The sequence below is a fragment of the Malania oleifera genome, chromosome 11 (assembly GCF_029873635.1).
Source record: "Malania oleifera isolate guangnan ecotype guangnan chromosome 11, ASM2987363v1, whole genome shotgun sequence".
NCBI lineage: Eukaryota > Viridiplantae > Streptophyta > Magnoliopsida > Santalales > Ximeniaceae > Malania > Malania oleifera.
In genome coordinates this window covers 61,790,523-61,809,561 of record NC_080427.1, presented here as the reverse complement: position 1 = coordinate 61,809,561, position 19,039 = coordinate 61,790,523, and the positions used below count along the sequence as shown (strand labels likewise).

At 40.5% G+C, this 19,039-nt stretch overlaps 1 protein-coding gene across 2 annotated transcripts in view; it reads right to left on the bottom strand.

The window, feature by feature from the left end:
* LOC131167895 (uncharacterized) overlaps window positions 1-19,039 on the bottom strand; it is a 97,980-nt gene that overhangs the window by 66,346 nt on the left and 12,595 nt on the right. For both annotated transcript variants that reach the window (XM_058126955.1, XM_058126957.1), the window contains exon 4: window positions 12,551-12,595. In XM_058126955.1, the coding sequence (XP_057982938.1) occupies window positions 12,551-12,595 (45 nt within the window). The remainder of the gene's footprint in view (window positions 1-12,550; window positions 12,596-19,039) is intronic.

The following is a 19,039-nucleotide window of genomic DNA, read 5'->3' as shown; positions in this document are numbered from 1 at the left end:
AATGAGTTAATGCACATACGAGAAAAGGGATACGTTTCATGGCCTGAGCTTATGCAAACACCCTCGTATAAGCGAAATATGTCAAAGTATTGTGAGTTACACAGGGATCACGGACACGATACGAGGAGTGCATTCATCTCAAAAATGAAATCGAGGCCTTGATAAAAAGGGGGCACTTGTCAGGATTCATGAAAAAAAGGGATCGCCCAAGGGAAGTTCATGAAGAGAAAAAGTTTGATGTAGAAGAGAAGGAAAAACATGTCGTTGGAGAGATAGTCGTGATCTTCAGTGGACCCATCAGCGGGGGTTCCTGGAAGAGATATGCCAAATAGGTGCTCTTCATAGAGGAAAGGAAGCCAGATGGTAAGAAACAAAAGCAAGAAGACACTATCACCTTCAATAGGAAAAATGAAGAGGGAACACAACAACCCCATGACGATGCCCTGGTGGTGTCGCTACTGATAGCCAACAAGAAGGTGATACGGGTGCTGATAGACAACAAGAGCTCGACCAACATAATATTTTGGTCGGTGCTCCAAGAGATGAAAATAGGTAAAGAATGCCTAAAAGCCATCTCCACCCCGTTGGTTGGATTTGGAGGAGACGTGATACATCCAATGGGTACGATAACACTTCTAGTGACAATGGGGACATCCCCACAACAAATCAACATGACGACGGACTCCCTGGTGATTGATCGGCCATCAGTTTACAACATTATAATGGGCCACCCATCACTCAACGCAGCCCGAGCCGTGACATCCACTAAACATTTAAAGGTAAAATTCCCTACTCCGCACTGGACAAGAATGATTAAAGGAGATCAGTCAGCAGCCCGAAATTGTTATGTGATGGCAATGAAAGGCAAGAATGAGGCACAGGAAGGCCTGACCATCAAAGACCCGGAGGTAAGGGGAGAATATCTACAAATCGGCACGCTTGACGAAGAACTTATGGATATCCCCATAAACGGCGATCACGAGAAGTGTGTCCAGATCGGAAGTCGCTTATCAAACACTTTGAAAACGGAGTTGAGGAAATTACTAAGTGAGTTTGTGGACGTCTTTGCCTAGTCAGCTGATGACATGTAGGGGATTGACCATGCGATCATGGAACACAGGTTGCGGGCAGACCCTAATCATAAGCCTATTAAACAGAAGAAGAGGAACTTCGCGCTAGGGCGGGTTAAGGTAATAGATGAAGAGGTGACAAAACTAGTAAAGGTCAAGTTCATCAAGGAAGTCAACTATCCCGAATGGCTCAGTAATGTGGTCTTAGTAAAGAAGTCAAATGGAAAGTGGCGGACGTGCATTGACTTCAAAGATTTGAACAAGGCGTGCCCAAAAGATAGCTTTCCCCTTCCCCATATCGACTAGCTGGTAGACTCGACATCTGGACACGAGCTCCTCAGTTTCATGGGTGCGTATTCGAAATACAACCAAATCCCAATGCACCCAGGAGACGAGGAGAAAACGTCAGTCATCACAGAAAGGGGACTCTACTGTTACAAGGTGATGCCCTTCGAGCTGAAAAATATGGGGGCAACGTATGAGAGGCTGGTAAACAGGATGTTTAAAGATCTACTCAAGAAAACGATGGGGGCATACGTTGACGACATGCTTGTGAAAAGCTTGAAAGCAAAGGAGCATTGCAAAGATTTAAAGGGGACGTTCGAGCTACTGCGTAGGTATCAAATGAAGTTAAACCCTTCCAAATGCGGGTTTGGTGTTTTTGCAGGAAAGTTTCTAGGTTTCATAGTAACACACAGATGAATAGAAGCTAACCCTGACAAGATACGGGCACTGTTGGAGATGAAGGCTCCTCAAACCAAGAAGGAGATTCAAGTCTTAACCAGAATAATTGCCTCGCTCAGTAGGTTCCTCTCCTGCTCGGGAGATAGAAGTCTACCTTTCTTCAAGGCGTTGTGAAAAAAGAGAGTATTCGAATGGGGAGAAGAATAAGGTAAGGCCTTTGAACAACTCAAACAATACCTCGGCTCCCCCCCCCCCCGGCGCTGTTAACAAAGGCGGAAGCAGGAGAGGACCTCTACCTGTATGTGGCCTCAACTCCACACGCGGTTAGCTCGGTCGTGGCTAAAGAGGTGGGAAGGCAACACAAGCACATCTACTACACCAGCAAAGTGTTAAGCGGGGCTGAGGTCAATTACACAACAGCGGAAAAGGCAGCCTTCACCATTATCTGTGAGCACGGAAGTTCAAACCATACTTTCAGGCGCACAAGATAGTGGTCCTGACCAACTTACCGCTGAGACAGATCCTCCAACGACCAGAGACCTCAGGGAGAAAGATGAGGTGGTCAGTCGAGCAAAAGGAGTGCGATATAGATTACAAGCTGAAGCTTGCTATCAAAGCTCAAGTACTGGTTGATTTTATGGTAGAACGGTCCTACGAAAGAACAGAGGAGCCAAAGGCTTGGACACTAAACGTGGACGGAGTCGTTGAATGGGATCGGAGGGGGAGCAGGCTTAATCCTTACTGCGCCAGACGGATCAAAAACTTTGTATGCATTTAGGTTAGAGTTCGCCACAACCAACAATGATGCAAAATATGAAGCCCTGCTAGCAGGGCTGCGCCTAACAGAGTCACTCGAGGTAGCTCGGTTCATGGTTCGAGCGACTCTCAATCAATGGTTGAACAAGTCAAGGGGGAATTTGGGGCTAAGGATCAGAAGATGAAAAAATACCTAACAAGAGCACAATAGTACATCAAAACATTCGCTCAGTTTGATATAGAGCACGTACCATGAGCAGGAACGCAAAAGCTGACATGCTTTCACGATTGGCTTCAGCCTCAAAGCCGGATCGAAAGAGCGTCATTTACTTGGAAAGAGTTGGAAAGCCTTCATATGAGGAGATCGGAATTAATTTGGAAGTGGGGCAAGTTAAAGAAGAAGAATGGAGGACCCCCTTCATACAATACCTCCGAGACGGATCCTTAGTAGACGATAATAAGCAATCTATGAAGCTAAGAAAGAAGGTAGCCAGGTACACCCTTATCAACTAATAGCTGTACAGGCGATCCTTGACGTTGTCGTATCTACAGTGCTTAAGAAAGGAAGAAGGCGAATACGTGCTAAAGGAGATTCACGAAGGGATATGTAGAAACCACTTGGCCAGCAGGGCCTTAGCCCACAATGCCCTGCGGCAAGGTTTCTATTGATCCACAATGAGGAAAAATGCAATCGAAGTAGTTAAGTGGTGCGACAAATGCCAGAGGTGCGCTGGAATACCACACCTGCCAGCCAGTATTCTCTCCCCCCTGACGAGTCATTGTCCCTTCACCCAATGGGGACTAGATATCCTCAGACCATTGCCCCAAGCGACAAGACAAAGAAAATTTCTGTTGGTGACTATTGATTATTTCACTAAGTGGGTAGAAGTGTAAGCCCTGGCCCACATAACAGAGCGCAACATCACCAAGTTCATATGGACTTCGGTGGTCTACAGGTTCGGTATCCCCACGGCTATAGTCACAGACCATGGGAGACAGTTCGATAATGACCGCTTCAAAAAATTTTGTGTGACTTGGGCATAAAACTTCTATTCGCATTTGTTGCGCACTCGCAAAGTAAGGGGCAAGTGGAGAACATGAACCGAACAATATCGCATGGTCTAAGGATGCGGCTCAAGGCTTCACACAGCAAATGGGTAGAAGAACTCCCGTCAATTATCTAGGCGTACCACACAACCCGACGAGCAGCTACATGTGAAACCCCTTTCATGCTCGCCTTTGGAGCAGAGGCGGTCATCCCTACAGAAGTCAAAATCCCCTGCTGGCGGAGGCAACATTTTGACGAGGAGAGCAAATACTAAGAATTAAGAGCGAAATTAGATCTCTTGGAGGAAAAACAGGACCAAGCACAAATGAGAATCACGGCATACCAACAAAAAGTGGCTAGGTATTACAATACTCGGGTTAAGGCACGAACATTTAACCCAAGAGATTTGGTCCTCAGGAAGGTGCGAAACAACCCCGCAGAACCCGCTTCAAGCAAGGTAAAGCCCAATTGGGAGGGACCATGCTAAACCGCGTCAAAAATCAAGCCAGGGACATACACTTTAAAAGACTTAGAGGGAAGGGAAATAAAAAACACGTGGAATTCTGATATGTTAAAGAAATACTACTCTTAAAATTCCATTACTCAAAAAGTTTTACAATTGAGTTTAAGAGACTTCAACAGCCAGAGTACAATATCAAAGGTAATAAAATAATAAGCTAAACTTTCTAGTCATCAGCTTTACTTCCTTCTCCAACTTCTTCTTCCCCAAGCTCTTCCGTCTCGTCCATCGCCTCCCATGAGAATCCTCCCTTTTTTTGCAACGCCTTGAAGAACAGTATGCTTCTATCTCTTGAGCAAGAGATGAACCTACTGAGCGAGGCAATTCTTCCAGTTAAGACTTGAATCTCCTTCTTGGTTCGAGGAGCCTTCATTTCCAGCAGTGCCCATATCTTCTCAGGGTTAGCTTCTATTCCTCTATGTGTTACCATGAAACCTAGAAATTTTCCTGCAAAGATGCCAAACACACATTTGGAAGGGTTTAAGTTCATTTCATACCTACGCAGTAGCTCAAACACCCCCCTTTAAATCATTGCAATGCTCCTCTGCTTTCAAGCTTTTCACAAGCATGTCGTCAACGTATGCCTCCATCGTTTTTCCTAGTAGATCTTTAAACATCCTGTTTACCAGCCTCTCATACGTTGCCCCTGCATTTTTCAACCAGAAGGGCATCACCCTGTAACAGTAGAGTCCCCTTTCCGTGATGAATGACGTTTTCTCCTCATCTTCTGGGTGCATTGGGATTTGGTTGTATCCCAAATACGTATCCATGAAACTGAGGATCTCGTGTCCAGATGTCGAGTCTACCAGCTGGTCGATACGGGGAAGGAGAAAGCTATTGATTACGCGTCAAAACTGCGTAATTGGACACTTTAATCCGACTTTTACGACGTATATTTTTAATTAAATGTCCAATTATGTCTAATATTTTAACAAAGTGTCAAAATCATCATTCTTGAACTTTATTGCACTATTTATGAAGTTTTGATAATTTTTTGTTGCAGGAAAAATCTCGGAAACCAAAACCGACACCTGTTCGTATTTCGTGCATAACTTTTCCGTCCGAGCTCCGATCGAGACAATTCAAATTTCTAGAGAAAGAGGAAAAGATTATCTACAACTTTCGTGTTTTGAGTTTTGTGAGAAACGAGTTCCAGAAGAGTCAGATTTGTGATGAACAGAGAACGAAAAAAATGAAAAAATATAATAATTCAAGTCCTTTCAAACGGGCCGGGTCAAATCCATTCTGGGTCGGGTTGGTCTCGTGGGTTTAGGGCAGCAAAGCTCCTCCTATTTAATCCCCTCTTCTCCCTGTGCACAGTGTGCCCCCGCACCCTCTCTTGCTCTGTTTTTGTTTTCTTTCTTTCTTTTTTTGTTTCTCTCCTTGCTCTCTCTCTTTTGTTTTGCTCTCCTTCCTTCTTCCCTATACTTTCTCTTCTTTTTTTCTCTCCCTCGAACTCTCTTCCTTCCCCCCTCAGTTTTTCTCTTAGTCTCCCTGTCTCTGCTACCTTGCTGCTCTCCTGCTCCACCTCTCTGCAACCGAACACAAGCAGCCGCCCGAGAGGATCCAGCCACTGTAGCACCAGCTTCTTCCAGCCGAGAGGCCATCTTCAGCAAAACATATCCAGCGGCCTTTTGCAACTCTCTACGGCCTCCTCTACTCCAGCCGAAGCCCACTCCAGCACAGACCAGAACCAGAGCATCACGGCCACCCTGCACTGCTTCTCTCTCTCTCTCTCTCTCTCTCTCTCTCTCTCTTATTTCCTTCCTTTGATTTGTTTAGTTTTCTTTTATTTCCAATTTTTTTTTTTAGCATTGAATAATTGTTAAACTTTGTTTTGTGAATTTTAATTAAAGCATCAATTTTTAATTCCCTCTATTGGTTGTTATTGTTTAAATTAAATTGCATTCATCCTTGTCTTATTTTAGTAACATTAAAGTTGATATTAGTTTGGTTATTTTTTTTAGAGTTTGGTTCGGTTTCTCGAAAAGAAAAAAATATATAATCTTTTTGTCAAAATTCGATTTAGTTAGGGTCTATTTTATTTAAGTTTGTGTTTTTATAGTGTTCCATTATTGTTTGCATATTTTAAATTCTCATTGAGTTCGTGTTTGCATTTAAATTATGGTGCTTGCCTAAATTTCGTAGTTTTGTTAAAGGTTCGGTTTTTATTGCGCTCGTGAGTGTTTAATTGAGTTTCCATTGCGCATCTTTGATTCCATGTTCTAGGTTGCCATATTTGATTAACGCGTGGTTTAGTATTTCCTTGAGTAGATTAGAGTTTCCGTTTTTGCTCTCAATTTCAGTGCATGCTAAGTTTAGAGTTTTAATTCGCGTGTTATTTAATTTGTCAAAAGTAAAATTCAAACAACTTTGAAAATTCCAAATCTGAACTAAGTTCAGTACATTTTTGTTTTCGATTGGAAAAACATAAAATCTGAGATTAAAACACATTCCCTGAGGAAACGATCTAACCCTTGGACTTAATATTACACGACAGAACTCCTATACTTGGGATAGCTCTCGAGCTGCTCATTTTTCGAGTGAGTCAGCTATCTTTCGGGCACGCCTTGTTCAAATCCGTGAAGTCAATGCATGTCCGCCACTTTCCATTTGACTTCTTTACCAAGACCACATTACTGAGCCATTCGGGATAGTAGACTTCCCTGATGAACCCGGCCTTTACTAGTTTTGTCACCTCTTCATCTATTACATTGACCCGCTCCAACACGAAGCTTCTCTTCTTCTGTCTAACAGGCTTATGGTTAAGGTCTACCCGCAACCTGTGTTCCATGATCGCATGGTCAATCCCCGACATATCATCAGCTGACCAAGCAAAGACGTCCACAAACTCACTTAGTAATTTCCTCAACTTCGTTTTCAAAGTGTCTGATAAGCGACTTCCAATCTGGACACACTTCTCCTGATCACTGTTTATGGGGATATCCATAAATTCTTCGTCAAGCGTGCTGATTTGCGGATATTCTCCCCTTACCTCCATGTCTTCAACGGTCAGGGCCTCCTGTGCCTCATTCTTGCCTTTCAGTGTCATCACATAACAATTTCGGGTTGCTGTCTGATCTCCTTTAATCATTCCCGTCCCGTGCGGAGTAGGGAATTTTACCTTTAAGTGTTAAGTGGATGTCACGGCTCGGGCTACGTTGAGTGATGGGCGATCCATTATGATGTTGTAAACTGATGGCCGATCAACCACTAGGAAGTCCGTCATCAAGATGATTTGTTGTGGGGATATCCCCATTATCACTGGGAGCGTTATCGTACCCATTGGATGTACTATGTCTCCTCTGAATCCAACCAAGGGGGTGGAGATGGCTTTTAGGCGTTCTTTACCTATTTTCATCTCTTTGAGCACCAACCAGAATATTATATTGGCCGAGCTCCCATTGTCTATCAGCACCCATCTCACCTTGTAGTTGGCCACCAATAGCAACACCACCAGGGCATTGTCATGGGGTTGTATTCCCTCCTCATTTTCCTTGTTGAAGGTGATAGTGTCTTCTTACTTTTGTTTCTTATCGTCCGGCTTCCTTTCCTCTATTAAGAGCACCTGTTTGGCATATCTCTTCCGAGCACCCCCGTTGTCTCCGTTGGGGGGTCCGCCAAAGATCACGGTTATCTCTCCGACAACCTGTTCTTCCTTCTCTTCTACATAAGGCTTTTTCTGTTCATGAACTTCCCTTCGGTGATCCCCTTTTTTCAAGAATCCTGACAAGTGCCCCCTTTTTATTAAGGCCTCTATTTCATTTTTGAGGTGAATGCACTCCTCGGTATCGTGCCCGTGATCCCCGTGGAACTCACAATACTTTGACATATTTCGCTTATACGAGGGTGTTCGCATAGGCTCAAGCCATGAAATGTATCCCTTTTCTCGTATGTGCATTAACACATTGGTGTGAGGCGCGTTTAGGGGAGTATAAGATTGAAACTTACTAGTATGTACCGATCCCCTAGAGCTGCTTTGTGGTTTGCTGCTCTCCTCTCTTTTCCCGACTCTAGAGGATTCGTCAATATCTCTAGCCCCCTTTCTTTTCAATTCGGCCCGATCTCTCCTCGTATCCATTACCTCTTCCAAGCTGATGTATTTTTGGCCCTAGCCATCAGTTCTCCCATGTCGGTTGGTGGCTTCTTCCTTAATGAGTACAGGAAGGCTCCGAGTTGGAGGGTCGTGGTTAGGGCTGCCAGCGCCACCCTATGATCCAAGTTGCAGATCTCTACGGTTGCTGTGACGAAGCGGTGTATAAACTTCTTCAGCGTCACCCATTCTCCCAGAACCAAACTCATCAAATGGGTTGTGGTCTTGGCGATCCTTCGACTACTAATGAAATGGTCAATGAACTGCTGCTCCATCTTAAAGAAAGGGCTTATCGATCCAGGCTCAAGGGTTCAGTACCACGCTCTGGCGTTACCTTTAAGGGTAGCAACAAACGCACGGCACATTATGGCATCAGGTGTGCCCTGCAATTGCATCAATACCTTGAAGGTAGCCAAGTGATCAACTGGGTCAGTCGAGCTTTCATACCTTTCAAAAGTTGGCATTTGAACTTGCAGGGCAGCGGGACCTCTATCACTTCTTTGGTGAATGGTGGATCTGACGACTTTAACAAATTCTTTCCATAAGAGGGGTTGGTTCGGCCCTCTTTCATCATTTTTTCTATTTGATCTATCTTTTTTATTCTCTCCTCTAGCTCATTTGACCGTTGCTCATTGACTCCTACACTATTCGCATCCTCCACCTTCTTTTTGGGGTTGGTTTTTCCATTGCTCTTCTTCAGGTCTTCCGCTTTCTCTTGTGCATCAGGATCAGCCAACCGCTGGCGGGGGGCAGGTTCTCTATGACTCTTTTGCTGCAAGAGCATGTTGAACATGTCCTCCATCTTCATTTGTGAGGCTTCCATTCTCCTTTGTAAGATAAGGAATTCTTCCCTTGACACTCCCGATGGTCTCCAGGCGTGGAGTGAACGGATTGGGGTGATTGGTCACCCGCAGCAAGATCGAACCTGGAATTGGTGGTTGCTGCCATGGTTCAAGAATCGAGATTGGAGGTATGATGAGCCCCTCTCAGAAGCATTCCCACAGGCGGCACCAACTGTTGCTGAATAAAAATGTCGATGACATCCGACAACTTTCCGATCTCAATCACCTAAAAAGGATGAAGAGAAGATTGGGTTGGAGGACCCGGGGTGTACTTTGAGGGATCTCTCCGATGCCTAAGTCAGGGATTGGCTTTGAGAGGTATGAAGCAACAGTAAAGTATAGTTTAGAATGAGATACCTTAACCTCTCCATAGTACCCCTTTTATACTAGCGAGGTTTGACCCTGGTAGATCTGTCATTTATAGCACTTGGCGTGGATCACTCTGATCATTATAGCGCGTACATGGATCACTCCGGTCAATATATGGCCGGCGTCAATGGCTCTGGTCGAGCGATTGACTTGGTAGGTGATTTCTCCAATTAATGTTGGGCACATGCCTTCTCTTTAGGGTGTGTGATATATTTGGGGTATATCAATTAGAAATCCCAATTGGTTTGGAATCATAACATTAAATAGAATCTCAATTGATTTGGGTATTCTAGCATTCTTGCCTCCTTCAAATCCTTAAGGCTAAGCAACAATAAACTCTAGGAATCTCTACTCCAAGTTGAGAAGTTTCTCAAGTTGCATCTTTAGTTGGTAAGTGAGACCAGTGAACTAAAACTTCTGTGGTGTCTCAATTTCTACGATTGATCACTCGGCAATCAGAATTGCTTGTGGTTGCACTTGAACCTCACCACTAGGAGCAATCTGAAGCAAGTGGCACAACACAATAACTTGCTCCCCTAAGTTCTTCTTGAAGCAAGAGACATGAAAATTTGGATGTACCTTGGAACTTGTTGGTAAGTCAAGATGATAAGCAACATGTCCTATACATTCCAGGATCTTATAAGGCCCATAAAACCTAGGAGACAACTTCATTAAAGAAAGATCAAAGAACAATCACAAATATCTATCTGTAGGATTGAAGCCTGAGAAAAACCCAATCTCCCAATGAGAATTTAATTTTACTACAATGATTATTAGCTTGTTTGATACAAGCTTGATTTGCAACTAGATTGTCCATAAGGACCTAAAGCACTTTGTCTCGATCATGTTACTCCTTGTCGACTTGATCAATTCTGGAGGATCCAATTGCATATCTAGCAAAGACGTGAGGAGCTCGACCATAAATAGCCTCAAATGGAGTCGACTTAGTGCAGGAATAATAAGTGGTATTGTACCACCATTTGGCCCATGGAAGCCATCGCACCAAATCCTTCAGTTTGTCACTAGCAAAGCAACAAAGAAAAGTCTCCAAGCACCTATTAACAACTTTTTAGTCTGCCCATCTGATTATGGATGATATTTTTATAGCAAAAGAAATTCATTAACAAAGTCGGGGAAACCTAAAGGAAAACAAAAAAAGAAAATAAAAAGATGTAAAAAAAAAGAGCCCAAAAAATCAGCACATCCTAAGAAGTCAACTGAGCAAGCCAATCCCACTTAATATTTGAGAAACATATTCCCTTGAAATAAGCATTACCCACGCACCATAGAGAATCCAGAAAATGAATGCTCTCCCACACCAACAAAAATGCTAATTTCTTCCCTAAAAATAAACTCAAGTTATGTTCTTTCCATAAACCCCACAATACTACAAATAAAGCACTAATCCATAGTGCTTTTCCTTCCTTCTTCCCCACAAACCCAACAAAATATATTGTCAAAAACTCCTCCACTGTCCCTAGACAAACCCAACTTTCTCCAAAATAACTGAATAACTAGTTCCAAACATTCCATGCGAAATTACAATACAATGCAAGAAAAGATGTGGATCAAATTCTGATATGAATGCTCACATTCAATTGTGTTCCTTAAAAAACAGAAAAGCTCCTTCCAAAGTTGTTATCAAAGACTCTATCACTAACAATAAATTGAGTAAATTCCATGCAGCTTGACAATGTTCCCAACAAAAATACCAGCAACACTAGTAGCAATATAAGGGTGAGTTATAGCACAAAAATGAGCATAGATTGTAAACGGTCCACAACAACAGAAAAATAGTAGATTTATCATGAGAATATGGCAGTCCCTCAATTAAATCCATGGAGATAGCAGTCCAAACTTCTTCTGGTATAGGAAGAAGAAGTTAAAGGCCTGGACTTGCCACTATTTCACCCTTCTATTGTTGACAAAAATTACATTCTACCACAAAATTTTTAATTTCACCCTTCATTCCCTTCCAATAAAACTCCTGAGAAATATGCTTGTAGGTTCTAAGAAATCTGATGCGTGTAATTCTTGTGTACCATTTGCTTGTGAGCTGAATTAGGCACCTAATAAAATCCTCCCCTTAATACAGTAAGTTTAAAGAGTCCCAAAAGTAAGGAGGGACAAAAGTTGGTTCTTATTGTAGCCTTTGGATGATATCTCTAGTCTCCAGATTTTGCCAACATTCCTTCTTGATTTGGCCAAGAGTAGTACATGCACGTACAGAAATAGCTCAAATTCAACTTGCTTAGGAAGCCCTGAATGCATTTGCCACCACATTCTCAGCCCTTTCTTGTAAATAATCTCATAGTCATATCCCAACAACTTAGTGAACCACTCATGTGGTTATTCCATGGAAGAGGTTTGTTGCTCTAAAAAAATACTTCGAGCTTTTGTAATCAATTCGGATTTGGAAATGTCAGCCAATTAAATATGGTCTCCACTTTGTAACTGCATGCACAACGGCTAGCATCCCCTTGTCAAAAATAGATTTCTAGTTTTGCACATGTTGTTGCAACCACTTGTCAAGTTACTTTAATATATTGAATTAAATTTTGCAAATTAAATCCTTGTATAGTTTTTCTAAAATTTCTATTAAAAATAATAATAATAAAAAATATTCAAAAAGTAATTTTTCCATTTTCAAACTTTTAAACACATTATGTTCGTGTAAAATAATTATTAATTCATTCCCATTTTTATTATAATATATTTCATACTATTGTGCTATTTTATCAAGGTTTAATAGCAATACCATTAAATCGCCATGTATTGATGATGCACATTTTGTGGTGGTTGAAGACAAGCATGATAATTAATTGTAATTTAATCCATGGGCAAAAATGTACATACATTGAAACAGGTTGCTAGTTCTCTCGTTTTTAGTTTTCTTTTCTAGTTTTCCTTTTTCAGAATTTTTAACAGTGATACCAACAGCTGCTTAACTATGAATCTGCTACAAAATCTCTCAATGGGGGGGCATCCAAATACATGGCTAAGTATACAAAAATATAAAACAATAGCTAGAGGGCAGCACATACATATTCACTGCAGAGCAAAATTGTGTTAAGAAGTATAAATAAGTGAATTTCAAATTTTGACAAAATAAGCACCATACAGCGGCAAATATGAAGCGGAATGAAAATAGATGAAAGATTGACTCACGGAAAAAAGTCCTCCAAAAGATCCCTAGATAAAGCTGCAATCAACCTGTGACAAAAGCTGCAACTTTAGCCTTAAGGAACTATAACTGTAAAAACAAAAAGGCGCATAATGAAAACTGAAAGCAAATAAACTAAGAAGCATGAGAAAGAATGAGCATAAACTAGAACACAAAGGCTGAAGTTTATTTTTCACCACCAAATGACCACATGGAGCAAATTATTAAATGGACAGCACATAAGTGAAGCTTTTAATTATTGGAGGTGGGTGGGTACATTTTTTTCAATCAACAAATCTAAGAGCGCGCTAAACTGAAGAAACTCACACATTCACATAACAAGCCTTTTGGGATCCGGAGTTCTAAGGTTGCTAAGCAGTTGGATTGGTGGAAAGGAGCTTTGTTTTCCTTAGGTAGTAGAAATAATCTTATTCAGAGTAGCTTTTCCATGATCCTGTTGCATTTCGTATCTCTTTTTAGGATTCCATAAGGGGTAGCTCATAAGTTAGACATGATTATGTGGGATTTACTTGGTCAGTTGTTGGGGAGGGGAGAAATCATTTGGTTAGGTGGTAGGTGGTCTGTAAATCTAAAGTAGAAAACCGGGTCTTGGTAATGTGGCGTCTAAAAACACCTATCTTTTGGCTAAATGGTAGTGGAGGTTTCCTTTGGAGGTGAATTCTCTTTGAAACATAGTAATAACTAATAAAAAGTTAATTATAGTTTACATATAAATGGGGGAGATGCAAATTGGGGTGTTGGAAATTCTTGTGAGAGTCCTTGAGAGGTTTCTTTCACAGATTTATCCTTCTTTTCTTCCATCCACTAAATTTCAATTGGGAAGAGGTAACTGTATTAGGCTTTGGGAAGATCCTTGGTTGGGGGGTCTGCTTTATCTTCTTCTTTTGCTTGGTTATATCGTCTCTCTCCCCACAATGAAGTGATTTCCTCTTCTCTTATTTCCGAGAGGGATTTTTTCCTTGGTATTTTTACATTCGAAAGGATTTGAATGACAGAAAGGTAGAGGAGTCGCCTTCTTTACTCATTTTATTGGAGTATTGCATTATTTCCAGAAGTAATGCCAAAGATTGGTCTCTGGATTATTCAGGGAATATTCTCGTAAATCTTTCTTCTCTCATCTTAATAAGATAAATTTAATTTTCCCTCTCTATCAGGGTGTTTGGGAGGCTAAATTTTATTCTAAAATTAAGGCTTTTGTTTGGCTAGTGGTCTTTAATAAAGTCAACTCCAACAATTTGCTACAGAATAAGAGACCTTCTAAAGTTTCTGATCATGTTTGTTATGTGTGGCAATAGTTCAGAGGATGCGTCTCACTTGTTTATTCTCTGTTCTTTTGCTTGAAATTCGTGGAATTCCCTCTGAGGTGTTTGGACAATCATGGTTAGTCCAAATTCAATGAAAGCCTTTTTGTCTATTTCTTTTGCTTGTTTTGGGAGAAATATTTTTTTTAACAACAAAACAAATCTATTAATTGAGAAGAAATAATTGCAGTGGAAGGAGGATGATAAATCCTCCAAAAAAGAAGGCAAATTCAGATTAGTCTTCAAATTTTTGAAAATTCTAGCACTCCTTCTGAGCCAAAGCATCCACTGAATTATATACACTGCATGGTTCCAGAAGATCCTGCTTCTTACATTCTTCCCAAAACCCCAAGCTTTGCCATCAAAAAGTTTCTGGGGCCACCCATTCCTCACCAAAATAAGAAAACAAGTTATTCCACAATCCACATATACCTCGCTGCTCAGCAATGAAGGAAAATATGACAAGGTTTTGGGAGAAGTAAAAAGTCTCTGGAGCTGCGTTGTGGGGTATTTGGTTGGAAATACATGCTAAAGCTTTTACTTGGAAGAGATTATCAATGAAGGTTTATTTGGGACAGGATCCAATACCTGGATTCTCTTTGAGCTTTTAAGGGTTGCTGTTTTCAAGATTGTTGTCAAGTACTGGAATGCTTTATTAAGTTGATGCTTTTTGCTTTTTTCTTTTTTTTTGTTTTGTTTGATTGCTGCCTCTCCTTTTTCGTATCCTTTTTATTTATCTTTTCAATAAAGTTTCTTTTTCCACAAAAAAAAAAGGTTCCAAATTAAGACCATATAAAATTAGAGAAATGTACACACAAACATCTCTAACATGCAACAAATATACAAGCATGCACACATATGTCATTCCCAAGGTTTCGATAACCCAATTTTGACAATAAAAAACTATTCAGACGAATGCCTGTTGAGTTTGAGATGTGATTTCACAGGGATATATAGCAGACGGAGTTGAATGAGCTTGAAGATGAGGACATTGTTTTCTTAAATACTTTTGCTCTTATATTTCTTTGTGATTGTTTAAAACTTTTTGCGTAATCATATCATTATATGGAACAAGAATTTAAAAGAAGCAAATGAGACTGTTTTGGCTTTAAAAAGTCAGCCATGTGCAATTCTTACGGAGCAGTCAACCTCCTCAAAAGGGCAGTCAACTTCCTTAGGCAAAAGCAAGGAGCGGTCAATCGCCCTTGCTGCAAAGTTGACCAGTCCCCACTTCTTCGTAGAAATTTATCACTTTCAAGCATTAACAGCTAATTCAAGGTCAACCCTATCGTTAACTAGGTCAAAGCCTTAACCCCCCCCCCCCCCCAGGGGCACCACGCGAACTGCAATCCAGTCTGCCCGTACTAATTCATGGGTCAATAGTGTCTTTGATCAGTGGTTGTCAAGATCCAATTCCCTGAGGTTACGTTGGTTTGGAGAATGCCTATTCCCAGTAATAAATTAGTTTTATTAGGTTAGGTACAAATAGTTATACAAAAAATTATGTTGTTACTATAAAGCAAATAACAATGTGAAACATTTTATGAGTCCTCAATAAGGAATAGACAAGGAATAACTATTCCCAAATGTCATCATGGAGATGTCTATTCCTTTTTTATTACATGTTGAATGAAAATATGAGGAATAACTATTCCCTTGATTCCCAAAATTTAAATTATATTCCATCTTATTCCAATGAATAGCTATTTCACTGACCCAAACAAGCCGTAAAAGTGGAAACTCAGATTTGTTAACCATTTTCAATTCAAAAATCATATGAAAATATTCAGGAACTTCAAATTCATATGAAAATATTCACTCCTGCTGCAAAGCCTGCCATGGAGAGAGAAACGAGGGCTCACTTGGCCGTGAAGCCCGGAAGGAGGGAGAAAGAATAGGGGTTTCTACTGCTGTGATTGTGAAGTCTGCAATGGAAGAGAAAAGAGTTGATCCTGCTGCCTCGAAGCCTGTGATGAGAGAGAAAAGAGGGCTTCCTGTTGCTGTGAAGCCTGCAACAGAGAAAGGACAGGAGGACTTCCTGCTTCTGCAATGGTGGATGGATTCAAGCAGGCATAGAGAGAGAGAGAGAACTTTCAGTGACCGAGAATTATCCTCTCCCTCTCTCTAATTAATTGTTTTTTCATTTTATAATCTATATAATTTAATTAAGAATAATGGCATGTAGTTGTATTTCTCTCCTTGAAATTTTGTAGAAAAAATTAACTTTTGTGGAAACAAAATAAATAAATATTTAGGTAATTGTTAGTTAGATTCTAATTATAGATAAGAAAACTATTAATAATTTTTTTTTTATATTTTACAGTGTTGATATTTAAAAAATGGTTCAATTTTGGATGTATATCATCCTCTTCAACTACTTCTCAGACTATCAAAACAATAAGGTGATCTTTTGAAAAAAATATAAAGTGGGGTACTACAGTTATTCTCATAACGATGCTTATTTATGCAATTATATTTTTCTATACTCTATATTCCAACCTAAGTAAATAATTAAAATGTACTGATCAACCCAAATAAATAGTAGTTCATGTGTATCACGATCTGAAATGGCATCTCGACTAAGACTCCCCTCTCCCCCCTCTCCCCCAAAAAAAAGAAAAAAACAAGACACATTTACCTCTTAAGTAGCATGCACTGTTCCTGTACCTTACCGCAACCCAAAACACATTGTACTCCAGGTAACATGGTTGACTGGTCACGCAATTGACAGCTATGTCAAAATTGTACTCTTTTGACCAACAAAAATGATTCATAAGCTCCCAAAGCCTAAAACAACAAAACTTACACTCTTTAACTCCTAATTTACAAGCTATCTTACTCGCAATCTCTCCATATTCCCACCATTTGCTCATTTCCTTACAAGAGAGAGATTCTACAGAAGTCTTGTCCATATCTTAGTCATTTTGCTTGGGAATTTAAACATCCTGCACTGAAACTTGTTATCTCATCCTAAGTGAGGATTTCCATCTCGTGTATCTTCTAAATTGTAAATATTTTGGTTGCCTTGCTTTCAAATTATAAAGAATTTGGTGATGGTGAAACCTCAAGGTGATTGATGCCTTGATGGATGTAAACTTTGGATACCTGAACTACTTTAAAGAGTTCGCATCTCCTCCCTTACTCTCCTTTTATTTATACTTGTGCAATTGTTTGTTTATTTGTTTGAATTATAACCAAATTCACCACCTCCACCTCGGTTACCTTTTAGGATAACAATTGGTATCAAAGCTAAGACACTTTTCACTGACTTAACCATCTTAGAGTAATCCATGGCAACCACCACAACCACCAGACATCAAAGGGCAATCCACCACAAGAGCACCATTGTTCAACTGTAAAAATTTCACTGACTAGACTAGAATGAGAATATATCATGAATCTCTTTATTTTGAAATACAGGGCGTTATTCAAGATGGATACACCGTTCCAACAGTAGCTGAGCAAAGAGACCAATCCAAGCCTAGGAATAGGTGGATGAAGATGGTAGACGCAAGCACACCCTCAGTGGATACATCTTAAATTTGCAGCTCTTCCATCTCTCCCTCTGCATAAACTGGGTGTGAGAGCTCCCTAATCCCTAATCCCTAATCCCTAAACCCTATCCCTTCCATTGAAGGTGAACCCAATCATTTTTTTACTCTTTTAACCTCATTCCTTCTAACATGGGCCCAACAAGGCAACAAATCCCAAGCTTATACCCAAATAAGCCCCAACCAAAATTTTATTGTAACTTATCCCACCCATATCAAAACCCAACCCAACCCAACCTTGGTCTCATGACCACCAAGATTCCCAGTGAACTGGAGGTAGTCTTGGACACTCTGCCAAAGCTGTTAGCTGGCACAGCAAACTTAATTTTGGCAAAACATCCATTCTCCTCACCTCTCATAAAATGCCAGTCAAGGCAGGTTGCTGTTGGTGAAATTGAAGTAGAGGGCACTATTTGCTTGGACGCTGATAAGGTTTGGAGTGCAGATCCCGACCATGCTTTTATTTTATTTTATTTTACAAAAAAAAAACACACACACACACACATTGGATGGAGACCTAGATGCAATGATGCTAGCTGCCTAATGATTGCGGAGATTGTAGGAGTTTCATGGAGTTGTCATTTCAAAAAAAAAAAATTCATTGATAAAAGAAGAATTTTCACAAAGGAGAAAAACACTGCTCCCTTATAAATTCTGGAATAATTCAGAAAAAAATACACTAATAAAACAAAAAAAGTGGAAAAGCCAAAATCAGAGCAAAACAATTCCACCATTTTCACTGAACCTCCAAAGAACTAACTCCCTTAAAGCAACCAAATCCAACACACCATAAAGAGGCCAGGTAATTATCCTTCTCCATAGCTAGTTGAAATGCAATTTTCCCTCAAAAAGTCCATGCATTACACTCCAACCATAATCCCCACAACACTGCAAAAAATGCCGCAATTCTGAAGTGCAGCCAAATGAAAGCCTTTTTCTTTTCTTTTTTTTGGGGGGGGGGGGGGGGGGGGGGGGGGGGGGGGGCAGAGGACTTTGGCCTTCCAAATAAATGAATATAGAGGAAACAAAAATTGGAACAGGTCAAAAACTGAAAAAAGGATTTACAGGAATATACCACCGCATGATCCAAAGCCCAAGACCCAGTACACTGAAGAACGATGACGACTGTTCAATATTGACAACAATGAGGAAAATTCCAACAGCTCTCTATCATTAAGAGATCTTCTGAAATGAAAATTCCAAGAAACCAGAGGGCTACATGTGGAATCATACTGAAAATTCCAACAGCTCTCTATCAACCACAAAGAAGGGAATCATACTGGAATCATACTATTATGCCCTGAGCTCAAACAAAAGAGGCAAGGAAAAATGTGACCAAAATACCATTCCATAACCATGGATCATTCCAAAAGCGGATCCGGAAAACCTGTCCCCACCACATATTTAATGTGAGAAGGGATAAATCTGATAAATAGATCTCCATGGGCTCTCCGATGAACTTAGCAAACTAACATTAATATCTCACCCATTCTCACCCAACCCATACTTACTTCTAATCACTCTATGCCAAATGGAATGATCTTCTAGGGGAAAACACCACAACCATTTAGCTAAAAGTGTGATGTTTTAGACACCAATTTTCCAAGACCCAGACCTCCCT